This window comes from Hyla sarda, chromosome 4 (assembly GCF_029499605.1).
Source record: "Hyla sarda isolate aHylSar1 chromosome 4, aHylSar1.hap1, whole genome shotgun sequence".
NCBI lineage: Eukaryota > Metazoa > Chordata > Amphibia > Anura > Hylidae > Hyla > Hyla sarda.
In genome coordinates, this window is record NC_079192.1 from 329,471,944 (window position 1) to 329,496,899 (window position 24,956).

The following is a 24,956-nucleotide window of genomic DNA, read 5'->3' on the forward strand; positions in this document are numbered from 1 at the left end:
AAACTGTGAGGTGTAAGTACTCACTGTAACCCCTGTTACGTTCCTGGAGGGGTGTAGTTTCCAAAATGGTGTCACATGTGGGGGGTTTCTGCTGTTCTGGCACCATGGGAGGTTTTGTAAAGGCACATGGCCCCTGACTTCAATTTCCTTCTGTTCTGAGACCTGAAGTGCACCAGCAGAGCACTTAACGTCCACATATGGGGCGTTTTCTTAATCGGGACAAAATTGGGCATCAAATTTTGGGGTCCATTTTCTCCTATCACCCCTTGTGAAAAAGAAAAAAATGGGGTAACACCATCATTTTAGTGTTAAAAATAAAAATTTTCCATTTTCACGTCCAACTTCAACACAAAGTCGTCAAACAACTGTGGAGTGTTAAGGCTTCACTATATCCCTTGTTAAGTTTCTTGAGGGGTGTAGTCTCCAAAATGAATCGTAGTGCATCGTAGTGCGCCAGCAGAGCACTTAATGTCCACGTATGGGGCGTTTTCTTAATCAGGAGAAATTGGGCTTCAAATTTTGGGGGCTTTTGCTCCTTGTACCACTTTTAAAAATGAAAAAACCATGGCAGCAAAATTCGTTTTCAAAAACCCACAGTTTCTCTTTCCCTCTTGAATCATGTTGTGAGCCCGCACATGAGGTATTTCCATATAAATTGGGCTACACATTTTGGGGGGGCTTTTTCTCCTTATACTACTTTTAAAAATGAAAAAGATGGGGCTACAAGAACGTGTTAGTGTAAAAAATGCAGATTCTGATTTTTTTCCTCCACTTTGTTGCTATTCTTGTGAAACACCTAAAGGGTTAACAAACTTTCTGAATGTCATTTTGAATACTTTGAGGGGTGTAGTTTCTATTATGGGGTCATTTATGGAGTATTTCTCACAGAAAGGCCCCTCAAATCCACTCTCTCTACTGTCTTCAAAAAGTGAAAACATGTCAACTTTCTGATGCAAACATAAAGTAGACATATTGTATATGTGAATCAATATAATTTTTTGGGGAATGTCTATTTACCTTACAAGCAGAGTTTCATAGTTCGAAAAATGAAATTTTTCAATATTTTTGTGAAATTTGGGGATTTTTCACCAAGAAATCATGCAAGTAACGACAACAATTTACGACTATGTTAAAATAGAATATGTCACGAAAAAACTCGGAATCAAAATAAATGGTAAAAGCATCTCAGAGTTATTAATGCATAAAGTGACAGTGGTCAGAATTGCAAAAAATAGGGCTCAGTCCTTAACCCCTTAACGACCACGGACGTAAATGTACGTCCTGGCTTGGCGGTACTTCACGCCCCAGGACGTACATCTACGTCCTGTGTATGACCGCGAGCATCGGAGCAGTGCTCGCGTCATACACGGCAGGTTCCGACTTTTATCAGCAGCCGGAGACCTGCCGGTAATGGCCGACATCCGCGATCGGGCGGATGTCCGCCATTGACCCCTCAGATGCTGTGATCAGTACAGATCATGGCATCTGTGGCAATGCGCATGTTAAAATAGATGATCGGATCATCCGCAGCTCTCAGAGCAGACCAGAGCAGAAGATGACCGATAATACTGATTAGTGCTATGCTCTATGCATAGCACTGAGCAGTATTAGCAATCAAATAATTGCTATAGATAGTCCCCTATGGGGACATAAAAAGTGTAAAAAAAAAGTTGAAAAATTTAAAAATAAAATAGTCGAATCCCCTCCTCCACTAAAAATGAAAATTGTCAGTTTTTCCAATTTTAATATTTGGTATTGCTGTGTGCGTAAATGTCCGAACTATCAAAATATATTGTTAATGATCCCGCGCGGGGAACGGCGTAAACATAAAAAAATGTAAAAAGTCAAAAAATGATGCTTCTTGGTCACATTCTATTTGAAAACATTTTTATAAAAAATGATCTAAAAGTTTTATATATGCAAATGGGGTATCGATAAAAAGTACAGATGACGGCGCATAAAATTAGCCCTCATACCGCCCTATATACGGAAAAATGAAAAAGTTATAGGTGGTCAAAATAGGGCAATTTTAGATTACTGATTTTGTATAAAAAGTTTTAGATAATTTTTAAGTGGTAAAAAAATATAAAAGTATCTAGCCATGGGTATAATTTTATTTGTATTGACCCACAGAATAAAGAACACGTCATTTTTACCATAAAGTGTACAGTGTGAAAACGAACCCTCCAAAATGTGCAAAATTGGGGTTTTCATTTAAATTTCCTCCCTGAAAAAATATTTTATTTGGGTTCACTGTACATTTTATGGTAAAATGAGAGGTTTCATTACAAAGTACAATTGGTCACGCAAAAAAACAAGCCCTCATATGGGTCTGTAGATGGAAATATAAAAGAGTTATGGAATTTAGAAGGCGAGGAGGAAAAAACTAAAACGCAAAAATAAATTGGCCTGGTCCTTAACCCCTTCCCGACCTATGAAATACCTGTACGTCATGAGTGGGAAGGTGTTCCCGACCCATGACATACAGGTACGTCATGAACATTTTTGCAGCTACTCGCGGCATCCCGCAGCGCCCGGTAAGATGGTGGCTATCACTGATAACCAGCCATCTTACCATGCGACCACGGGGGGTTTCATCCCCCACCCCCCCAGCGATCGCTGCTATCAGCTTGTCAAATCTGACTAGCTGATAGCAGCGTTTCGCTATCACAGTCCCGATCACGGGGATTGGGACACACACCGACTCCCTTACCCGTCCCCCTGAGTCACTTACCCGGCCATGCGGTGTCCCGAGCAATCCCGGCGCGAGCGGCGTCCTCCAGGCGGTCCCGGCGGCGCTGCGTCCCGGCGGTGAGTTTCCGGCAGCAGTGCGGCATCTTCATTGGCAGCAGTGAGATCGCCGTAAAGTGATCTCACTGCTGCCTCTGGGAATTTCAAAGCTGCAACTCCCAGCATGCCCAGACAACCTTTGGCTTTCTGGGCATGCTGGGAGTTGTAGTTTTGCAACATCTGGAAGTCCATAGTTTGGAGACCACTGTATAATGGTCTCCAATCTGTGCTCTTCCAGATGTTGCAAAACTACAACTCCCAGCATGCCCAGACTGCCCAAGCATGCTGGAAGTTGTAGTTCGGCAACATCTGATCCTTCAGATATTGCCTAACTACAACTTCCAGCATGCCTGGGCAGTCTGGGCATGCTGGGAGTTGTAGTTTTGCAACAACTGGAGACACACTAGTTGGGAAACATTGTCCGTTTCCTACCTCAGTGCCTCCCGCTGTTGCAATTGTTGCAAAACTATAATTCCCAGCATGCACTGACAGACCATGCATGCTGGAAGTTGTAGTTTTGCAACAGCTGGATGCACACTGGTTTGGAAACACTAAGTTTGGTTGCAAAACACTTGAAAGTTTATTACTTAACTTAGTATTTCCAAACCAGTGTGCCTCCAGCTGTTGCAAAACTACAACTCCCAGCATGCACGGACAGCCAAAGGGCATGCTCGGAGTTTGCAACAGCTGGATGTTTGCCCACTCCCCCCAATGTGAATGTACAGGGTACACTCACATGGGCGGAGGTTTACAGTGAGTGCTGCAAGTTTGAGATGGCGCAAATTTTGCGCTGCAGCTCAAACTTCCAGCGGCAAACTTGCTGTGAACCTCTGCCCATGTGACTGTACCCTAAAAACACTACACTACACTAACCTAAAATAAAAAGTAAAAAACATTACATATACACATACCCCTACGCAGCCAACCTCCCCCAAAAAAATGAAAAACGTCTGGTACGCTACTGTTTCCAAAACGGAGCCTCCAGCTGTTGCAAAATAACAACTCCCAGTATTGCTGGACAGCCATTGACTGTCCAGGCATGCTGGCAGTTTTGCAACAGCTGGAGGCACCCTGTTTGGGAATCATTGTAATAGAATACCCCTATGTCCACCCCTATGCAAATCCCTAATTTAGGCCTCACATGCGCATGGCGCTCTCTCACTTCGGAGCCCTGTCGTATTTCAGGGCAACAGTTTTGGAACACATATGGGGTATCGCCGTACTCGGGAGAAATTGTCTTACAAATTTTGGGGGGATTTTTCTTCTTTAACCCCTTATGAAAAGGTGAAGTTGGGGTCTACACCAGCATGTTAGTGTAAAAAAATAAATTTTTTACACTGACATGCTGGTGTTGCCCTATACTTTTCATTTTCACAAGAGGTAAAAGGGAAAATAGACCCTCTAAATTTGTAATTGCAATTTCTCCCGAGTACGGAGATACCACATATGTGGGCGCAAAGTGCTCTGGGGGTGCACAACAAGGCCCAGAAGGGAGAGTGCGCCATGTACATTTGAGGTGATTTGCACAGGGGTGGCTGATTGTTACAGCAGTTCTGACAAACGCAAAACAATAAATATCCATATGTGACCCCATTTTGGAAACTACACCCCTCACGGAATGTAATAAGGGGTGCAGTGAGAATTTACACCCCACTGGCGTATGACAGATTTTTGGAACAGTGGTCTGTGAAAATGAAAAATAAAATTTTTAATTTGCACAGTCCACTGTTTCAAATATCTGTCAAACGCCAGTGGGGTGTAAATGCTCACTGCACCCCTTATTAAATTCCATGAGGGGTGTAGTTTCCAAAATGGGGTCACATGTGGAGGGGTCCACTGTTCTGGCACCATAGGGGCTTCCTAAATGGGACATGCCCCCCAAAAACCCTTTCAGAAAAACTCACTCTCCAAAATCCCATTGTCGCTCCTTCCCTTCTGAGCCCTTTACTGCGCCCGCTGAACAATTTACATACGCATATGAGATATTTCCTTACTCGAGAGAAATTGGGTTACAAATTTTAGGGTGATTTCTCTCCTTTTACCCCTTGTAAAAATTCAAAAATTGGGTCTACAAGAACATGCGAGTGTAAAAAATGGAGATATAGAATTTTCTCCTTCACTTTGCTGCTATTCCTGTGAAACACCTAAAGGGTTAAAACACTTACTGAATGTCATTTTGAATACTTTGGGGGGTGCAGTTTTTATAATGGGGTCATTTATGGGGTATTTCTAATATGAAGACCTTTAAAATCCACTTCCAACCTGAACTGGGCCCTGAAAAATTACGATTTTGAAAATCTTGAGAAAAATTGGAAAATTGCTGCGGAACTTTGAAGCCCTCTGGTGTCTTCCAAAAATAAAAACTTGTCAATTTTTTGATGCAAACATAAAGTAGACATACTGTATATGTGAATCAATATGTAATTTAGTTAGAATATCCATTTTCCTTTCAAGCAGAGACTTTCAAAGTTAGAAAAATGCAAAATTTTCAAAATTTTCATGACATTTTTAAGATTTTTTACCAAGAAAGGATGCAAATATCAGTGAAATTTTACCAATAACATAAAGTAGAATATGTCACGAAAAAACAATCTCGAAATCAGAATGATAAGTAAAAGCATTCCAGAGTTATTAATGTTTAAAGTGACAGTGGTCAGATTTTCAAAAAATGCCCAGGTCCTGAAGGTGAAAATGGGCTGGGTCATGAAGGGGTTAAATGGGCACTGTCATGAAATCAAAAAATTGATATGTTGTAGTACTTATGTACTACAACATATCGCTAATATACTTTAATTAAAAAAAGTGATTTTAAACCAGTTTAAAATCACTTTTAAATTCGGCCACTAGGGGTCACCCTCCTAGTGTCCGAATGCATTCTGCAGTGACGTCACTACAGAATTTCGACTCATTTAAGCTTGGCAACGAGTCGAAATTCAGTCACTGCGGTGCTCGCTCCCGCCAATCAGACAGGCAGGAGCGAGCGCTTTGAAGGAAGTGAATCCGCGCAGGCTTCCGGGGACAAGGTTAAGTATTATGCCGGGGGGGGGGGGGGGTGTTGCGTGTTCACCTATACAGTATGCCTCCAGTTTCCCCACTACAACTCCCAGCATGCCCTGACAGCCAATAGATGTCAGGGCAAGCTGGGAGTTGTAGTGGGGAAACAGCTGGAGGGACACTGAATAGGTGAACTAAGGGGGGTGGGGAGGGGGAGTGGGTTGAGCAGAGCGGCGGGCTGGGGGATTGCGGGCTGCCCAGCAGGGAGGGGGTACTCTGAATGGGTGAACTAAGGGGGAGGGGGAATGAGTTGAGCGGCGCGATGGGGCCAGGGGGGTTGCGGGCTGCGTGGCGGGGAACGGTACGTGCGGCCATCACAGATCCGGTGTTCACCTATACAGGGTGCCTCCAGTTGTTTCCCCACTACAACTCCCAGCATGCCCTGACAGCCAATAGATGTCAGGGCAAGCTGGGAGTTGCAGTGGGGAAACAGCTGGAGGCGCCCTGTATAGGTGAACTACGGGCGGAAGTGTCAGCCCCAGCAGGCATCAGTGATGTCGTGCCTGCTGGGGAAGTCTGCCTGATAGTGAGCACACTACCAAGCAGACAAAAAGGCATTTTTAATATGTAAAAAAAAAATGTAAAGGTAGGGAGGGGGTTAGGGATAAATGGGTAATAGGCAGGGACAGAAAAAAGAAAAAAAGTGATGGTGGGAGCTATCCTTTAAGGTTAAAATGGGCTTGATCCTTAAGGGGTTAAAGGTGGAAAACTTTTTTTTTTAATCAACTGGTGCCAGAAAGTTAAACAGATTAGTAAATTACTTCTATTAAAAAAATCTTAATCCTTCCAGTACTTATTAGCTGCTGAATACTACAGAGGAAATGATTTTCTTTTTGGAACACAGAGCTGTCTGCTGACATCATTACCACAGTGCTCTTTGCTGACATCTCTTTCCATTTTAAGAACTGTCCCGAGTAGGAGAAAATCCCCATAGCAAACATATGCTGCTCTGGACAGTTCCTAAAATGGACAGAGGTATCAGCAGAGAGCACTGTGCTCGTGATTTCAGCAGAGAGCTCTGTGTTCCAAAAAGAATAGAATTTCCTCTGTAGTATTCAGCAGCTAATAAGTACTTGAAGGATGAAGATTTTTTAACCTGTTGGGGACGGAGGGCATTTGGATACGCCCTCGAGTCCTGGTACTTAAGGACGGAGGGCGTATCTGTACGCCCTCCGCATTTCCGATCACCACCGCTCGCTGGGCGGTGATCGGACCGGGATGACTGCTGATATCTATCAGCAGGCATCCCGTGGCAATGCCTAGGGGGGTCCATATCAGACCGGCGATTAGAAAATAAGAATGATCGGAGCTGTCAGAGACAGCCCCGACCATCCTAAAGGATAGGAGCGAGGTGGCAGTGTTGCCACCTCCTCCTATCCCCTGCCATTGGTCGGTCAGTAAGATCACAAATGGCAGTTGGGGGCGGGGGGTTAGAGTTCATTTCCCTCGCTTTGTCCACTGATCGAAGTCCAGGCAGAGCGGGGGGGAAACGCGAGCGGCGAGGGGGGGTAGCATGGCCGGCTAACCCGGACCAGCGGCGGCATCCTGGACCAGCGGCGGCATCGGCGGCAGCAGGAGGAGTGTGGCCGGAAAGTGAGGCGGTGGAGGAGGCTGCAGTGAAGATCGCCGGTAGGTGATCTTCACTGTGGCCTTCTAAAAGTTGCAAAACTACAACTCCCAGCATGCCCAGACAGCCTTTGGCTGTCTGGGCATGCTGGAAGTTGTAGTTTTGCAACATCTGGAGGGCCACAGTTTGGAGACCACTGTGTAGTGGCCTCTAAACTGTGGTCCTCCAGATGCTGCAAAACTACAACTTTCAGCATGCACTGACTGTCTGGGCATGCTGGGAGTTGTAGTTTTGCAACATCTGAAGTGGTACAGTTTGGAGACCACTATACTGTGGTCCCCAAACTGTAGCCCTCCAGATGTTGCAAAACTACAATTCTCAGCATACCCAGACAGTCAGGGATGCTGGGCTGTAGATCTGCAATATCTGGCCCTTCATATGTTAAAGAACTACAACTCTCAGCATGCCTGGACAGTCTGGGCATGCTTGGAGTTGTAGTTTTGCAACATCTGGAGGGCTACAGTTTGGAGACCACTACGTAGCGGTCTCCAAACTGTTCTTCCCCAGTTGTTGAATAACTACAACTCCTAGCATGCCAAGACTGTCCTGGAATGCTGGGATTTGTAGTTCTACAACATCTGAAGGGTGCAACAGCTGTAGGCACACTGGTTGGGAAACATTGAGCTAGAGTCTGTTTCCTAACTCAGTGATTCCAACCCGTGTGCCTCCAGCTGTTGCAAAACTACAACTCCCAGAATGCACTGACGGACCCTACATACTGGGAGTTGTAGTTTTACAACAGCTGGAGGCACACGGGTTGGAATCACTGAGCTAGAGTCTGTTTCTTAACTCAGTGGTTCCCCACCAGTGTGCCTACAGCTGTTGCAAAATTACAACTCCCAGCATGTATGGTCTGTCAGTGCATTCTGGGAGTTGTAGTTTTGCCACAGCTGAAGGTTTGGGGTGCCAGCCCCCACATGTGAATGTACAGGGTACAGGGTACAATCATACGGGCGGGTTTACAGTGGGTTTCCTTCTACAAGTTTGAGCTGCGGCAAATTTTCCACTGCAGCTCGAACTTCCAGCGGAAAACTCACTGTGAACCCCCGCCTGTGTGAATGTACCCTAAAAACACTACACTACACTAACAAATAATAAAAAGTAAAACACTACATATACACCCCCTTACATGTCCACCCCCCCTCTCCCCCCCCCCAGATAAAAATGAAAAATGTCTCATACGGCAGTGTTTCCTAAATGGAACCTCCAGCTGTTGCAAAACAACAACTCCCAGTATTGCCGGACAGCCATAGACTTGCAACAGCTGGAGGCACCCTGTTTGGGAAACACTGCCGTAGGGTTTTGGTGGAGACCAGCCCCATCCTTGTATCCGGGTCCGCCCCTATTGCAAAGTCCTAATTTTAGGCTCAAATGCGCATGGCGCTCTCTCACTTGAGAGCCCTGTTGTATTTCAAGGCAACAGTTCAGGGCCACATATGGGGTATTTCCGTACTCGAGAGAAATTGCGTTACATATTTTGAGGGAATTTTTCTCCTTTTACCCCTTTTTTTAAAGAAAAAGTTAGGGGCTACACCAGCATGTTAGTGTAAAAAATACAATTTTTTACACTAACATGCTGGTGTTGCCCCATACCTTTCATTTTCACAAGAGGTAAAAGAGAAAAAGACCCCCAAAATTTGTAACGCAATTTCTCCTGAGTACAGAAATACCCCATATGTGGATACAAAGTGCTCTGCGGACACACATGCGGACACAAGGCTCAGGAGTGAGAGAACGCCATGTACATTTGAGGTCTAAATTGGTGATTTGCACAGGGGTGGCTGCTGGTTACAGCGGATCTGACATAAACACAAAAGAAAAAATACGCACATGTGACCCCATTTTGGAAACTACACCCCTCACGGAAGGTAACAAGGGGTATAGGGAGCCTTAACACCCAACAGGTGTTTGACGAATTTTCGTTAAATTTGGACGTGAAGATTTAAAATGTGTTTTTTCCCCTGAAATGCTGGTGTTACCCCAAATTTTTCATTTTCACAAGGGCTAATAGGAAAAAAGCTTCCCAAAATTTGTAACCCCATTATGGAAATACCCCATATTTGGATGTAAAGTGCTCTGCAGGTGAACTACAAGGCTCAGAAGAGAATGAGCGCCATTGGGCTTTTGGAGAAAGAATTAGGCTGGAATTAAAGGCCATGTGCGTTTACAAAGCCCCCATGCTGCTAGAACAATGGACCCCCCCACATGTTACCCCATTTTGGAAACTGCACCCCCCATATTATGTAATAAGGGGTGCAGTGAGCATTTACACCCCACAGGTGTCTGACAGATTTTTGGAACAGTGGTCCGTGAAAATGAAAAATGTAATTTTTCATTTGCACAGCCCACTGTTCCAAAGATCTGTCAAACCCAGTGGTTTGTAAATGCTCACTGCACCCCTTATTACATTCCATGAGGGGTGTAGTTTCCACAATGGGGTCACATGTGGTGGGGGGGTCCACTGTTTTGGCATCATGGGGGCTTTGTAAATTCACATGGCCCCCGACTTCCATTCCAACCAAATTCTCTCAACAAAAGCTCCTTTTCTTCTGAGCATTGTAGTGTGCCTGCAGAGCACTTTACCTCCACATATGGGGTAATTCCATGCACACAAGAAATGGAGTTACACATTTATTGCGGTCTTTTTCTCCTATTACCCCTTGTGAAAATGAAAAATTGGGGGTAACACCAACATTTTATTGAAAAATTTTTTTTTTTAAATTTTATGTCCCATTTTAACGAAAGTTCGTCAATCACCTGTGGGGTGTTAAGGCTCACTTTACCCCTTATTACCTTCCTTTAGGGGTGTAGTTTCCAAAATAGTATGCCATGTTTTTTTTTTTTTTTTACTGTTCTGGCATCATGGGGGCTTCCTAAATGCAACATGCCCCCAAAAACAATTTCAGCAAAATTCGCTCTCCAAAATCTCATTGTCGATCCTTCCCTTCTGAGCCCTCCAGTTCACCCACAGAGCACTTTACATCCACATATGAGGTATTTCCCTACTCGAGAGAAATGGGGTTACAAATTTTGGGGGGCATTTTCTCCTATTACTCCTTGTGAAAATGAAAAGTTTGGTGTAACACCAGCATTTTAGTTTTAAAAATCAAATTTTTCATTTTCACGTCCGACTTTAACGAAAGTTCGTCAATCACCTGTGGGGTATAACGACTCAATTTACCCCTTGTTACATTCCTTGAGGGGTATATAGTCAGAGGCTATATGCAGAGCAGAGGTGAGTTATCATGTTAGGGTCCCATCCGATACAAGGCCACCTCCGCGTGGTGGATAGGGGGGACACATTTTGATCAAAAAGTGCGCTGAGAGCCTCCATTTTTTGACCTAAAGTGCTGTTGCAACTTTCTTTTGTACATTTTGTATTTGCCATAGCAGCGGGCACCTGTGTATTAGGTTGTTGTGCTGGCTATTTTTCCTTTTGTTTTTACTCTGTAAGTTGGGGGTGTGGCACCCTCTTTAGCCGTGCACCCCACCCCTCTCAGACTGGAGGTGGTTTAGTCAATGGCTGATCCAACATGTCACACAGTCAGAGGCTATATGCACAGCAGAGGTGAGTTATCATGTTAGGGTCCCATCCGATATGAGGCCACCTCCGCATGGTGGATGGGGGGGATACATTTTGATCAAAAAGTGCGCTAAGAGCCTCCATTTTTTGACCTAGAGTGCTGTTGCAACTTTCTTTTGTACATTTTGTATTTGCCACAGCAGCGGGCACCTGTGTATTAGATTGTTGTGCTGGCTATTTTTCCTTTTATTCCTTGAGGGGTGTAGTTTCCAAAATAGTATGCCATGTGTTTTTTTTCTTTTTTTACTCTTCTGACATCATGGGGGCTTCCTAAATGCGACATGCCCCCCAAAAACCATTTCAGCAAAATTCTCTCACCAAAAGCCCAATGTCGCTCCTTCCCTTCTAAGCCCTCTAGTGCACCTATAGAGCACTTTACATCCACAAATGAGGTATTTCCTTACTCGAGAGAAAACTATTTACTGTATATGCCGGCGTATAAGACGACTTGGCGTAGAAGATGACCCCCAACCTTTACAGTTAAAATATAGAGTTTGGGATATACTCGCCATATAAGACTACCCCTCCTACCGCGATGTACGGTACCTTGTAGTTCCCCCCACATTAGGTAGGCATCATGTTCCCCCACATTAGGTAGGCAGTATAGTTCCCCCACATTAGGTAGGCAGTATAGTTCCCCCACATTAAGTTGCCAGTTTCCCCGCATTAGGTTCCCAGTTCCCCAACATTAGGTTGCCAGTTCCCCCACATTAGGTCGGCAGTTCCCCTACATTAGGTCGGCAGTTCCCCCACATTAGGTCGGCAGTTCCCCCCACAACACGCCGGCGTGTTCACCTAACACGCTCACAACCTGGACACCGTTCCGGGACCCCCTGCCACTGCAGGGACAGCTTATTGCTTTATTCGCCGACACGTATTCGGTTCCCCTGGGTCTCTTCTACCTATCCAGCAGTCCGTCTGTTTTACCCAGAAGCATGGGGTTACTATATCAGATGGCTGGATAGATAAGTTTTACTTGGGGATCAGTTTCTTTGAGGGTGATTTAATCTGCCCATTGATGTATCCATATGCGACTATATACCTTGTTGATATGATGATGGGCCGCTCCCTCTAATTTTATCATTTCTTGGCTATTGCTCCAATATCTTTATGCTATATTCTATATCCCCTGATGAAGTGCGGGGAATAGCAATTTACATCGATTGCCCGCATGGAAACGCGTTGGGAATAGGGACTTAATAGAGCGTGTTTGTGACTAGCGAGCACTGTCTTTGAATAGTCAGTGGAGTATGGTGTACTCTATTAAATCAATACTTCACTGTGATGACAAGTAGGAGCATATTTATTTATCATATACCATCTGTGTGAACACACGGCTGTACTTACTGCTACATAACAGATAGTAATTTTTGTTTTCTACCACTTTTGTGCACCATTATTTGTTGTTTTTTCATCTATTTTTAATCATTTCTAGTAAAAGCTATGTTTTAACAAGGCACCTCTGTCCAAGATTGGACATTAGTTCTTTCCCACAATAGTAGGCAGCTCCCCCACAATAGGTCGGGAGTTACCCCACATTAGGTCAGCAGTTAACCCACATTAGTAGGCAGCTCCCCCACATTAGTAGCAGTTCCACCACAATAGTAGGCAGCTCCCCCACATTTGTAGGCAGCTCCCCCCACATTTGTAGGCAGCTCCCCCCACATTAGGTCAGCAGTTCCCCCACAATAGTAGGCAGCCCCCCCCCCCACATTTGTAGGCAATTCCCCCACATTAGGTCAGCATTTCCCCCACAATAGTTGGCAGCTCCCCCACAATAGTAGGCAGCTCCCCCACATTTGTAGGCAGCTCCCCCCACATTTGTAGGCAGCTCCCCCCACATTTGTAGGCAGCTCCCCCCACATTAGGTCAGCAGTTCCCCCACAATAGTAGGCAGCTCCCCCCACATTAGATTGGCAGCTCCCCCCAACAGACATACAGCTTCCAGCCATATACAGTGTATGGCTGCAGGCTGTATGTCTTTACTGGTCTGCCCCCACAGTGTTCCGATCACCGCTCCTCCGGCCCAGGTCACCATCTACTGCTATGGCCTATGGACCATAGCAGTAGGTGCCGGGACCGGGGACCGGATCACTTAAGATAGCCCGGCCGGTCACGCACCAGGCCCCGGTCGGCGCACGTCCTCCTGCGGTCCTCCTGGTCCTGCGCTCCTCTGCCTCTATGGTTGTAGGCACGGGACGTCACTGACGTCCCGTGCGTACAACCATAGAGACGGAGGACCGGACTGCAGGAGGACCGAAGGAGGATCGCAGGAGGACACGCGCCGCCGGGGAATAGTAAGTGACCGACGGACATCCTTATGTCCTGAAAAGATTTTTCGGGACACTGGGATGTCCAGCATAGGAATACCTATGATTATCTAACCGGGCCGGCTCCCGTGTGTGGCTGCAGGCGGGGGCCGGCCAGAGCAGGTAAAAACTAATACTGTATACTAAAAACCAGGGGGCCTCCAGCTGTTGTAAAACTACAACTCCCAGCATGTCCGGACAGCCTTTGCCGTGCTGGGAGTTGTAGTTTCACAACAGCTGGAGGCACCCTGGTCTTTAGTATACAGTATTAGTTTTTACTTGCTCTGGCCGGCCCCCCCCCCTGCAGCCACACACGGGAGTCGGCCTGGGCAGATAATCAGAAGTTTTCCTATCCCGGATCTCAATACCCGGCATATAAGACGACCCCCTACTTTTCAGAAGAAAATTTGGGGTTAAAAAGTCGTCTTATACGCCAGGATATATGGTAAAAATTTTGGGGGGCCTTTTTACCTTTTACCCCTTGTAAAAATGAAAACAATGCGGCTACAATAACATGTTATTATAAAAAATTGAGATTTTGATTTTTCTCCTCCATTTTTCTGCTATTCCTGTGAAACACCTAAGGGTTAAAGGGGTATTCCAGGAATTTTTTTTATTTGACTATGCAACAGGGGTTGTAAAGTTAGTGTAGTTCATAATATAGTGTCTGTACCTGTGTGTGACGGTTTTCTCACAATATTTCTGTGATTTTGACTCCAATATTTATTTTTGCCAGCATACAAAATGACTGTTGTCTCAGATTTTTCCCAGTTTGCAATGCGGCCGAGACCTGACTCACTAGTTAGCTGATGACAGGGAGCTTGTCTGCTTCAATGGGTGAAGGGATCGCTTGGTGGGAGAGAGATCAATCTGCAACAGCTGTAGGCAACCTGATATAAAACCACACTGATTTGAATGGATGCAGCTCATTTATGTTTCAATGGGTGGGGTGGCTGATGTGTGGGAGGGAGGAAGATGGAATTATGGGATTTGTAGTCAAAAAAAGAAAAGTCAAACAGGAAATACAAGTTCACAAAAAGCTAGCCACAGTGTTATGGTAATCTCACATCATTATATGTTTAGCCCCAAGACAAGCGCAGATCCTTCCTAAGCATGTCCATTACTGCCTGCCAGGTATGTACTAAAATCACCTTATGGTGGATAACCCCTTTAGCAAACTTTTTGAATGTCATTTTGAATACTTTGAGGGGTGCAGTTTTCATAATGGGGTCCAAAAGTAAAAACATGTCAACTTTATGATGCAAACATAAAGTTAATGTTACGCCCAGCGCTCCGGGTCCCTGCTCCTCCCTGGAGCGCTCGCGGCGTTCCTCTCTATGCAGTGCCCCGGTCAGACCCGCTGACCGGGAGCGCTGCACTGACACTGCCGGCGGGGATGCGATTCGCATAGCGGGACGCGCCCGCTCGCGAATCGCATCCCAAGTTACTCACCTGTCCCGGTCCCCGGCTGTCACGTCCTGGTGCGTGCGACTCCACTCCTTAGGGCGCGCGCGCGCCAGCTCTCTAAGATTTAAAGGGCCAGTGCACCAATGATTGGTGTCTGGCCCAATCTGTCTATTAGCTTCCACCTGCTCCACGTCCATATCACCTCACTTCCCCTTCCCTTCCTTGCCGGATCTTGTTGCCCTTGTGCCTAGAGAAAGCGTTTACAGTGTTTGCCTTACCAGTGTTCCTGACCTCTTGCTATCTCCATTGACTACGAACCTTGCCGCCTGCCCCGGCCTTCTGCTACGTTTGACCTCGCCTCTGTCTAGTCCTTCTGTCCCACGCCTTCTCAGCAGTCAGCGAGGTTGAGCCGTTGCCGGTGGATACGACCTGGACGCTTTGCGGCGGGCTCTGGTGAATACCAGTAGCAACCTAGAACCGGTCCACCGACACGGTCCACGCCAATCCCTCGCTGACACAGAGGATCCACATCCAGCCTGCCGAATCGTAACTGTTAACATATTGTATATGTGAATAAATATGTAATTTATTTGACATGTCCCTTTTCCTTACAAGCAGAGAGCTTCAAAGTTAGAAATTTTTTTCTAATTTTTCCAGAAATTTTGGAATTTTTCACCAAGAAATGATGCAAATATCGACAAAAATTTACCACTAACATAAAGTAAAATATGTCACGAATAAACCATCTCGGAATCAAATTTATAAGTAAAAGCATCCCAGAGTTATTAATGCATAAAGTGATAGAGGTCGGATTTGTAAAAAATGCTCCCGTCCTTAGGGTTATAATGGGCTACGTCCCCAATGGGTTAATAGAAGTAATTTACCAATCTGTTTAACTTTCTGGCACCAGTTGATTTAAAAAAAAAAAAAAAAAGTTTTCCATTGGAGTACCCCTTTAAGGTGAAAAAGGGCTGAGTCCTTAAGGGGTTAAACTTCATTTACAATGCTTCATGGTGTAGAATGTAGATAATTCCATATAGCAAGATGAAAAAAGCACATACCTCGGTCAGATGGAGAGAGACACAAGTACAAACCTGCCGCGCTTCGTTTCAGGGGCACGTGCATGGGATCGTGGCTCAGGTAAGTTTAAATGTGTGAGCAGTGGAGGTGGAAGAGAGGATTAACCATTCACGTACTAAGGTACTTCCATTATACCATTATACTTAGCACACTGTTCACACAGAAAACGCACCTGTGCATAAATATTAACAAAAACACTTTCAAATTACAGTTCTCACTTAGACCTTTAGGTTCCAACGATTCTAGTTCTATGATCCAAAATGTTTACCTTTTCAATAAGTTTCGCCTATTCACATCCACGTTACTGTTTACCAGTTCTTCTTCAATTACCTGCCATCTAAGATCTGAAGCCACATGACCATTTTCTTAAAAAATACGATCATCTCGCCATACTGCGGTACTGCACCAGTACATGCTTCCACATGTGTATAATGTCTAATAGCTGATTTATGTTCACTTATTCTTGTTTTGATAGCACGGGATGTCTGTCCTATGTATACAAACCCACAAGGGCACTTTAAATGGTACCCTCTGACTGGAATTGTGTTGCCTTTTGTAGGTTGTAGAATGTCACTACCCTTAATAATGCCATTACACTGGGTGCAAGATAAACATGAAAATTTACCTTTTTTCCTCACTGCAATAAATGTTTGTCTGTCAACTTTCTTTCATGATGTCACTGCGTATCAATTTATTACCAATAGTCATACCTTTTCTGAAGGTAAACATAGGTGGTTCCTTAAATAATGCTCCATATTTTTTGTCAGTGGACAGTAATTTCCAATATTTTTTAATCGTGCGTTGAACAATATGAGAACGCTTGTCATATTTACTTATGTACATCACCTGATTGTTCTTTTGTTTCTTTTAATTCCAATTTCTTGTTTTTCTCAATGACTCTCGATCTATTTCACCAACTTCTGCTCCTATTTTTTCCACCATATTTTTATTGTACCCTTTTTGCACAAACTTATGAACTATTTTATTTTTATTTTTTAAATATTCATTATCATTACTGGAAATCCTCCTCGCTCTCACAAATTGACTTTTCGGAAGACCCTTAAACAGAGTAGGGGCATGATAGCTATTATGATGTAACATATTGTTTCTATCGGTGGGCTTCGTAAAAAGTGTGGTTTCAAACCCTTTCTCTGTTTTCCTAATTTCCACATCCAGGAAACAGATTTTTTCATATGATAATGTAAACTCAATAGTTTCATGACAAGCGTTCAATTGCTCAACGGACGATAACAGTGTCCGTTCAGATCCCTTCCATAGCATGAAGACATTATCTACATAGCACAGTCACATGAATGATGTCTCCAGGCCAAGGAATCCGAATATATACACCTCCTAAAAGTTGGCCATAAAGGCATTAGCCAATCCAGGTGCTGCGGATGACCCCATGGAAACTCGGTACTTTTGAAGGAAAAAATCAGTGTCAAACCTAAAATAATTTTTAGATAGTGCATACTCCAACAGTGTCATAAGAAAATGAATTTTTCTATTATTTAAATGTACATCTTTGGACAATAATTCTCTAACACACTGCATTCCTTCATTCTGTGGTATATTAGTGTACAGACTTTGTACATCAAGTGTACACAAAAAGGTGACCTCTCTACTGTCGCATTTTTCCAATCTATCCAAGAAGTCATTAGTGTCAACCAGACATCTCTCAAGCTTTTTGATCTGTGGCTGAACATAGCTATCCACAAGCATCGAGAGCGGCTGTAAAAGGGAGCCCGTGCTGGACACAATCAGGCATCCCGGTGGCTGTTCTAGATTCTTGTGGATCTTGGGAAGCATATAAAAAAAAACGGTGACCCGTGGATGGTCTGTGAGCAATGTTTTCCCCAACCTCTCTGAGATTATCCCTTCCTGTATGCTTTCTGTAATATAACTATCAATTTCGTTCTTAAACATCACTGTGGGATCTCCTCTTAATCTGATGTATACATGGGTGTCATTCAGCTGACGGTAAGCCTCCTCCATATACTGATCGTGAATCATCACGACAATGCCCCCCCCCCGTCAGCTTTCTTAATAACAAGGAGGGAGTCATCAGCGAGCCAATCGAGAACAGCACGCTCCTCATTAGTAAAGTTAAATTTGGAAAAACAAAGCACTTGACCATTTCTCTTCCAATTCAGTAGAAACTACCCTCATAAAAGTATCAAGGCTACCTTGATCAAGGCTGTCATGAAACTATTAAGTTTACATTATTATATGATTCACAAAAAATCTGTTTCCTGGATATGGAAATTAGGAAAACAGAGAAAGGGTTTGAAACCACACTTTTTACGAAGCCCACCGATAGAAACAATATGTTACATCGTAATAGCTATCATGCCCCTACTGTTTTTATGGGTCTTCCCAAAAGTCAATTTGTGAGAGCGAGGAGGATTTCCAGTAATGATAATGAATATTTAAAAAATAAAACTAAAATAGTTCATAAGTTTGTGCAAAAAGGGTACAATAAAAATATGGTTTAAAAAATAGGAGCAGAAGTTGGTGAAATAGATCGAGAGTCAATGAGAAAAACAAGAAAATGGAATGAAAAGAAACAAAAGAACAATCAGGTGATGTACATAAGTAAATATGACAAGCGTTCTCATATTGTTCAACGCACGATTAAAAAATATTGGAAATTACTGTCCACTGACAAAAAATATGGAGCATTATTTAAGGAACCACCTATGTTTACCTTCAGAAAAGGTATGACTATTGGTAATAAATTGATACGCAGTGACATCATGAAAGAAAGTTGACAGACAAACATTTATTGCAGCGAGGTAAAAAGGTAAATTTTCATGTTTATCTTGCACCCAGTGTAATGGCATTATTAAGGGTAGTGACATTCTACACCCTACAAAAGGCAACAACATTTCCATCAGAGGGTACCACACCTGCAACAGAACCAATGTGATTTATTTTTTAAAGTGCCCTTGTGGGTTTGTATACATTGGACATTTTAAAGAAAATAATCATGCGGCTTTAGATCTTAGACTCTAAGTGTGAAGAGTCTTCATATTCCTCATCCCAGAGCAAGAAATAAAGACTGATACAGGGTCGATGTGTAACCCCATTTTGCTACGAAAATCATGCCTGTATGCCAGGGGACACTACAAGTGTAGAGAAAAAGACTCTATTCTTCATGTGGCCATATGAAACTACTAAGGTACAAACCACAGACAATGAGGTCAGATCTTGCATTCTGGGAAGCTCTGGGTGAATTTCTTCATAAAATCAATTTTAAAAACTTGACAAGGAGAGGTTTCATTTATGCACCATCAAAAAAAAAATGGATGTGCCACAAACCCTCGGTTGTAATTCAGCATTGTTTACACAACATGTACTGTGGAATGAAATGCAACACCTCTGTGTCCCAAAAAGTGACAAGTGAGCTTTGAAAATATGGTGCAGAATATGCATAAGAATAGGTTAAGCTCTTTTTTGGGCAATTGCACAGCATGGTGCAAACATAGCAAAACGTGAGTGTTAATTATTTCAAAATGTTGTGTAAACAAAATGTGAAAGAAGAAGAAATGATTCAGCACTTGGAAAAACAGCAGCTTTATATTCAAATCCTCTTTAAAACAGCATGAAGCTAATACACGTTCACAGCATCTGAAGGATCTTGATGCGTTTCGAGCGCATGCGCTCGAAACACGTCAAGATCCTTCAGATGCTGTGAACGTGTATTAGCGTCATGCTGTTTTAAAGAGGATTTGAAAATAAAGCTGCTGTTTTTCCAAGTGCTGGATCATTTCTTCTTCTTTCATTGTTGGACACACGGAGTCTGAGTGCAGATCCGACCACGGAAGTTAGCAGGTGAGCTGGACTTTTCCATTTTCTTTATAAACAAAATGTGCCTCTTTTGACCAAATTTGGTGCTCAAAATGCAACAAAAACATGGTGCTACACCTTAAAATAATCTCCCCCAATGTTACTTATTATATGCAATCTTCCAGGACCAGGGGCGTAGCTAGAAACCACAGGGCCCCGATACAAAAATTTGCCCAGGGCCCCCCTATCACCTGACAACCCACTTCCCCAATCCCGGGCAACCCCTTACTCGGCTGCTCAAAGATATCAGTGACTACAACACTGATGAGACACAGTCAGGAGAATACACAACGATATTACTGACTGACTTTTAAGAATAAGCAGCCTATCACCTTGGTTCCAGTTGCTCTCCAGCTGTTGGAAAGCTATAACTCCCATCATGTCTGGAGAGCCTCAGGCATTATGGGAGTTGTAGTTTTGCTACAGATGGAGAGCCACAGATTAGGGTACTTCATCACCTATCATCACTGCAGAACTTACAAGTGACTACAGCTGATAGGACAGTCAGGAGAAAACACAATGATATGAATGACCTGAGTGACGTCTTCTCTATTTTCTTTCCTTTTCTTCTTCATCTGGTCCAGACGTCAGGATGTCTTACAGCTCCATCTTCTCTGCAGAGTCTGACACCCGGACATCATAGGCTCCTCACTTTGTCAGTAGATCCTCATCCTCTGTATGAAGAAAATAATCATTATTATTCTGCTAAATACTGTACCCCCTGAATATAATAATGCCACCCACTGTATCCCCTGAATATAAAACTATCATCCACTGTACCTCCTGCATATAATACTGCCACCTACTGTACTCCCTGAATATAATAAAGATAATACTGCCACACACTGTATCCCTTGAATATAATACTGCCACATACTGTATCCCCTGAACATAATACTGCCACACACTGTACCCCCTGAACAGGGACGTGCACACATAGGGGTAAAAGGGGGCTGGAGCATGTGCCCTTTTCATCACCTGCCCCTCTAGTGCCCTCACAAAAGGAGCTGCAGACTCAGGGTGACAGGTGAAGTAAAAAGGATCCATTGCTGGGGAGATTTGTATGTGGTTTAATGGAGGGTGCTGTGCCCTCCCTGCAGGAAGGTGGCGTCACTTACCCTGTCATTATCAGCTATTTCTCTGCTTCTCTCCACACGGAGGAGACAGGATCAGAGGAGGCAGAGAGAAGCCCCGCCCACAGCATGTCCGGCCACAAACTTCAGTCTATGCAGCCCTTACTGTAAGTAACTGTAAATATATGTGAGTGATTGTATGTCAGTGTGTGTGTATGTATACATATGTGTGTGTGTGTGTGTGTGTATCTCTATGTATGTGCCTGTGCAGAGAGGGATGGCTGGGGCCTTAGTGTAAGTGACTGTGTAAATATTGAGTGACTGTATGTCAGTGTGAGGTATACTATATGTGTTTGTGTGTGTCTATCTCTATGTATGTGCCTATATATGCGAGCAAGTGAATCTATGTATGTGTGTGTGTGTGTATATATATATATATATATATATATAAAACTCAACGTGTGTGTGTATGTATGTGTGTATGTATGTATGTAGGTATGTATGTTCCACAAAAACTTTCAAACGGCTAAAGATATTAACATGAAACTTGGCACACATGTTACTTATATGTCAACAACAAACATAGGATAGGTAATTTAACCCTTACTCACCCCCATTTTCCAGGGGCGGGGCTTATGTTTAAAGTCTCATGCAAGTCAATGGGAAATATGTGTTACTGCATAACTTCCAAACGGCTGGAGATATTTCGATAATACTTGGTCACATGTTACTTATATGTCGACTTAAAATATAGGATACTTAATTTAACCCATAACTATCTCTATTTGTGAGGGTCAGGGTTTTTGTTTAAAGTCCCATGCAAATCAATGGGAAATGTATGTTCCCATATCATTTCCGTACGGCTGGAGCTATTTCAATACCTGGTACACATATTACGAGTCGGGATATGAGGACGGGATGGGAGGTCGGGATAGGAGGTCGAGATAGGAGGTCGGGATAGGAGGACGGGATATGAGGATGAGATATGAGGTCGGAATAGGAGGTCGGGTAGGAGGACGGGATAGGAGGACGGGATATGAGGACGGGATGGGAGGTCTGGATAGGAGGTTGGGATAGGAGGTTGAGATAGGAGGATGGGATAGGAGGTCAAGATAGGAGGTCGAGATATGAGGACGGGAAAGGAGGTCGGGATAGGAGGTCTGGATAGGAGGTTGGGATAGGAGGTCGAGATAGGAGGATGGGATAGGAGGTCAAGATAGGAGGTCGAGATATGAGGACGGGATAGGAGATCTGGATAGGAGGTCGGGATAGGAGGTCGGGATACGAGGATGGGATAGGAGGATGGGATAGGAGGTCGAGATAGGAGGTCGAGATATGAGGACGGGATAGTAGGTTGGGATAGGAGGTCCAGATTGGAGGACGGGATAGGAGGTCGGGATAGGAGGTCGAGATAGGAGGACTGGATTGGAGGACGGGATAGGAGGACGGGATAGGAGGATGGGATAGGAGGACGGGATAGGAGGACGGGACAGGAGGTTGGGATAGGAGGACGGGATAGGAGGACGGGATAGGAGGACGGGATAGGAGGACGGGATAGGAGGTCGGGATAGGAGGTCGGGATAGGAGGACGGTATAGGAGGTCGGGACAGGAGGTCGAGATAGGAGGACGGGATAGGAAGTCGGGATGTGGGGTTGGGATATGACAACAATATATGAGGAGCAATAAAATGGAGGAAAAAAGCGGAGGTAGCACCGGAGTGGTGTAGGTCTTTATCCGGTATATGTAGGTACCCAGGTGGGGGTAGCGTGTTCCTTGCCGGTGATGGTAGCTTGGTATGCAGGCCAGCAGCGTGAGGACGGAGCCCAGAGGAGAGTCCGTAGAGTAATGTAGAAGTATTGGAGAGAAAAAGCTGCGTTGGCGCTCCCAAGGAAGTAACCCAAGTCGTGGGTATTGATGCAAAATAATTTATTCGTTTCGGGAGTCACAGCTCCCTTTTTCAATTGCAGCAACCACCTGTAATTGAAAAAGGGAGCTGTGATTCCCGAAACGCGTCTTGCTTTATATTTATTATTTTCTTTGATTTCTTATGCTGTAAGAATAAATTATTTTGCATCAATACCCACGACTTGGGTTACTTCCTTGGGAGCGCCAACGCAGTTTTTTCTCTCCTATACTTCTACAACAATATATGAGGACTGCATACAAAGTCAAAAGCTTCCTCCTTTGTTTATTTTCCTCCCCAAAAAGGATTTGGAAGGAAAAACAGGGCAACGCCGGGTACTCAGCTAGTCTATATATATAAAACTCAACGCGTGTGTATGTATGTGTGTATGTTCCACAAAAACTTTCAAACGGCTAAAGATATTAACATGAAACTTGGCGCACATGTTACTTATATGTCAACAACAAACATAGGATAGGTGATTTAACCCTTACTCACCCCCATTTGCCAGGGGCGGGGCTTATGTTTAAAGTCCCATGCAAGTCAATGGTAAATATATGTTACCGCATAACTTCCAAACGGCTTGAGATATTTCGATAATACTTGGTCACATATTACTTATATGTCCACATAAAATATAGGACAGTTAATTTAACCCTTAACTACCCCCATTTGTGAGGGTCAGGGTTTTTGTTTAAAGTCCCATGCAAATCAGTGGGAAATGTATGTTCCCATATAATTTCCATACGGCTGGAGCTATTTCTATACCTGGTACACATATTACAGGTCGGGATATGAGGACGGGATGGGAGGTCGGGATAGGTCGTCGAGATAGGAGGTCGGGATAGGAGGACGGGATATGAAGACGAGATAGTATGTCGGGATAGGAGGTCGGCATAGGAGTTCGGGATAGGAGGACGGGATAGGAGGACAGGATAGGAGGTTGGGATAGGAGGTCGAGATAGGAGGACGGGATAGGAGGTTGAGATAGGAGGACTGGATAGGAGGACTGGATAGGAGGACGGGATAGGAGGACGGGATAGGAGGTCGATATAGGAGGACGGGATAGAAGGACGGGATAATTGTTGGAAGGTAATACCTATTTAGGGTTATCCTATCCCGGAGGAGGACGGGATAGGAGGACGGGATAGGAGGTCGATATAGGAGGTCGGGATGTGGGGTTGGGATATGACAACAATATATGAGGACGGGATATGAAGTCAAAAGCTTCCTCCTGTGTTTATTTTGCTCCCCAACAAGGATTAGGAAGGAAAAACCGGGCAACGCCGGGTACTCAGTTAGTAAATATATATATATATATATATATATGGGCAAGTGAATCTATGTATATGTGTATATATATGAGCAAGTGAATCTATGTATGTATGTGTGTGTGTATGTATGTATGTATGTATGTGTGTATATATATATGAGCAAGTGAATCTATGTATGTGTGTATGTATGTATGTATATATGTATGTGTGTATATATATATATGAGCAAGTGAATCTATGTATGTGTGTGTATATATCTGTGAGTGATTGTATGTGTGTACCTGTATGTATGATGTGCTTATTGGCTATATCTTTTAGTATATATTCCATGTTATATGTGTGTCTGTGTATTTATGTTTCTTAATGTATATTTGTACCTGTATGTATGTGTCAAAGTGTCTCTATGTATGTGTGTATATTTCTTATGTACTGTATGTGTCTTTATGTTATGTGCTTGTATTTATTGTATGAAGCACATTATTAGGAAATAATTAGAGGAATGTAAGCACAGTATATAGTGAATTTATGGAAGCACAGTATATATTTCATTATATTGGAACATTATATTTTTTATGTATGCTGGCACTGTGTATAGATCCTTAGGGTGCGTTCACACATGCCTATTTTTGCTGCAGATCTGCTGCAGATTTTGCTTCCCATTGACAGTGGGAAGAGAAATCTGTTAAAGCAAATCTGCAGCAGATCTGCAGCAGAAAATACCCCCATGTGAACGCACCCTTAGTGGTGGCACAGTATAGTTAAATAATAGTGGCACAGTATATAGTTCATTAATGGTGGCACAGTATATAGTTCATTAATGGTGGCACAGTATATAGTTCATTAATGGTGGCACAGTATATAGTTCATTAATGGTGGCACAGTATATAGTTCATTAATGGTGGCACAGTATATAGGGAATTAATAGATGAATGGTGGCACAGTATATAGTTAATTAATGGTGGCACAGTAAATAGGGAAATAATAGATGAATGGTGGCACAGTATAT

The 24,956-nt window shown here is 43.7% G+C and overlaps 2 protein-coding genes across 3 annotated transcripts in view; one reads left to right on the top strand and one right to left on the bottom strand.

The window, feature by feature from the left end:
• The window catches only part of LOC130367477 (uncharacterized), a 98,154-nt gene extending 81,956 nt beyond the window's left edge, over window positions 1-16,198 (top strand). Inside the window, exons 4-5 of the mRNA XM_056569900.1 lie at window positions 15,811-15,910; window positions 16,131-16,198. Of these exons, the coding sequence (XP_056425875.1) occupies window positions 15,811-15,910; window positions 16,131-16,198 (168 nt within the window). The remainder of the gene's footprint in view (window positions 1-15,810; window positions 15,911-16,130) is intronic.
• P4HA2 (prolyl 4-hydroxylase subunit alpha 2) overlaps window positions 1-24,956 on the bottom strand; it is a 231,618-nt gene that overhangs the window by 198,106 nt on the left and 8,556 nt on the right. Inside the window, exon 2 of one of the 2 annotated variants that reach the window (XM_056575045.1) lies at window positions 20,233-20,373. The gene's annotated coding sequence lies outside the window, so the exon portion shown is untranslated. Of the gene's footprint in view, window positions 1-20,232; window positions 20,374-24,956 lie in introns of those variants that run through there. The other variant, XM_056575050.1, reaches the window with a different exon arrangement.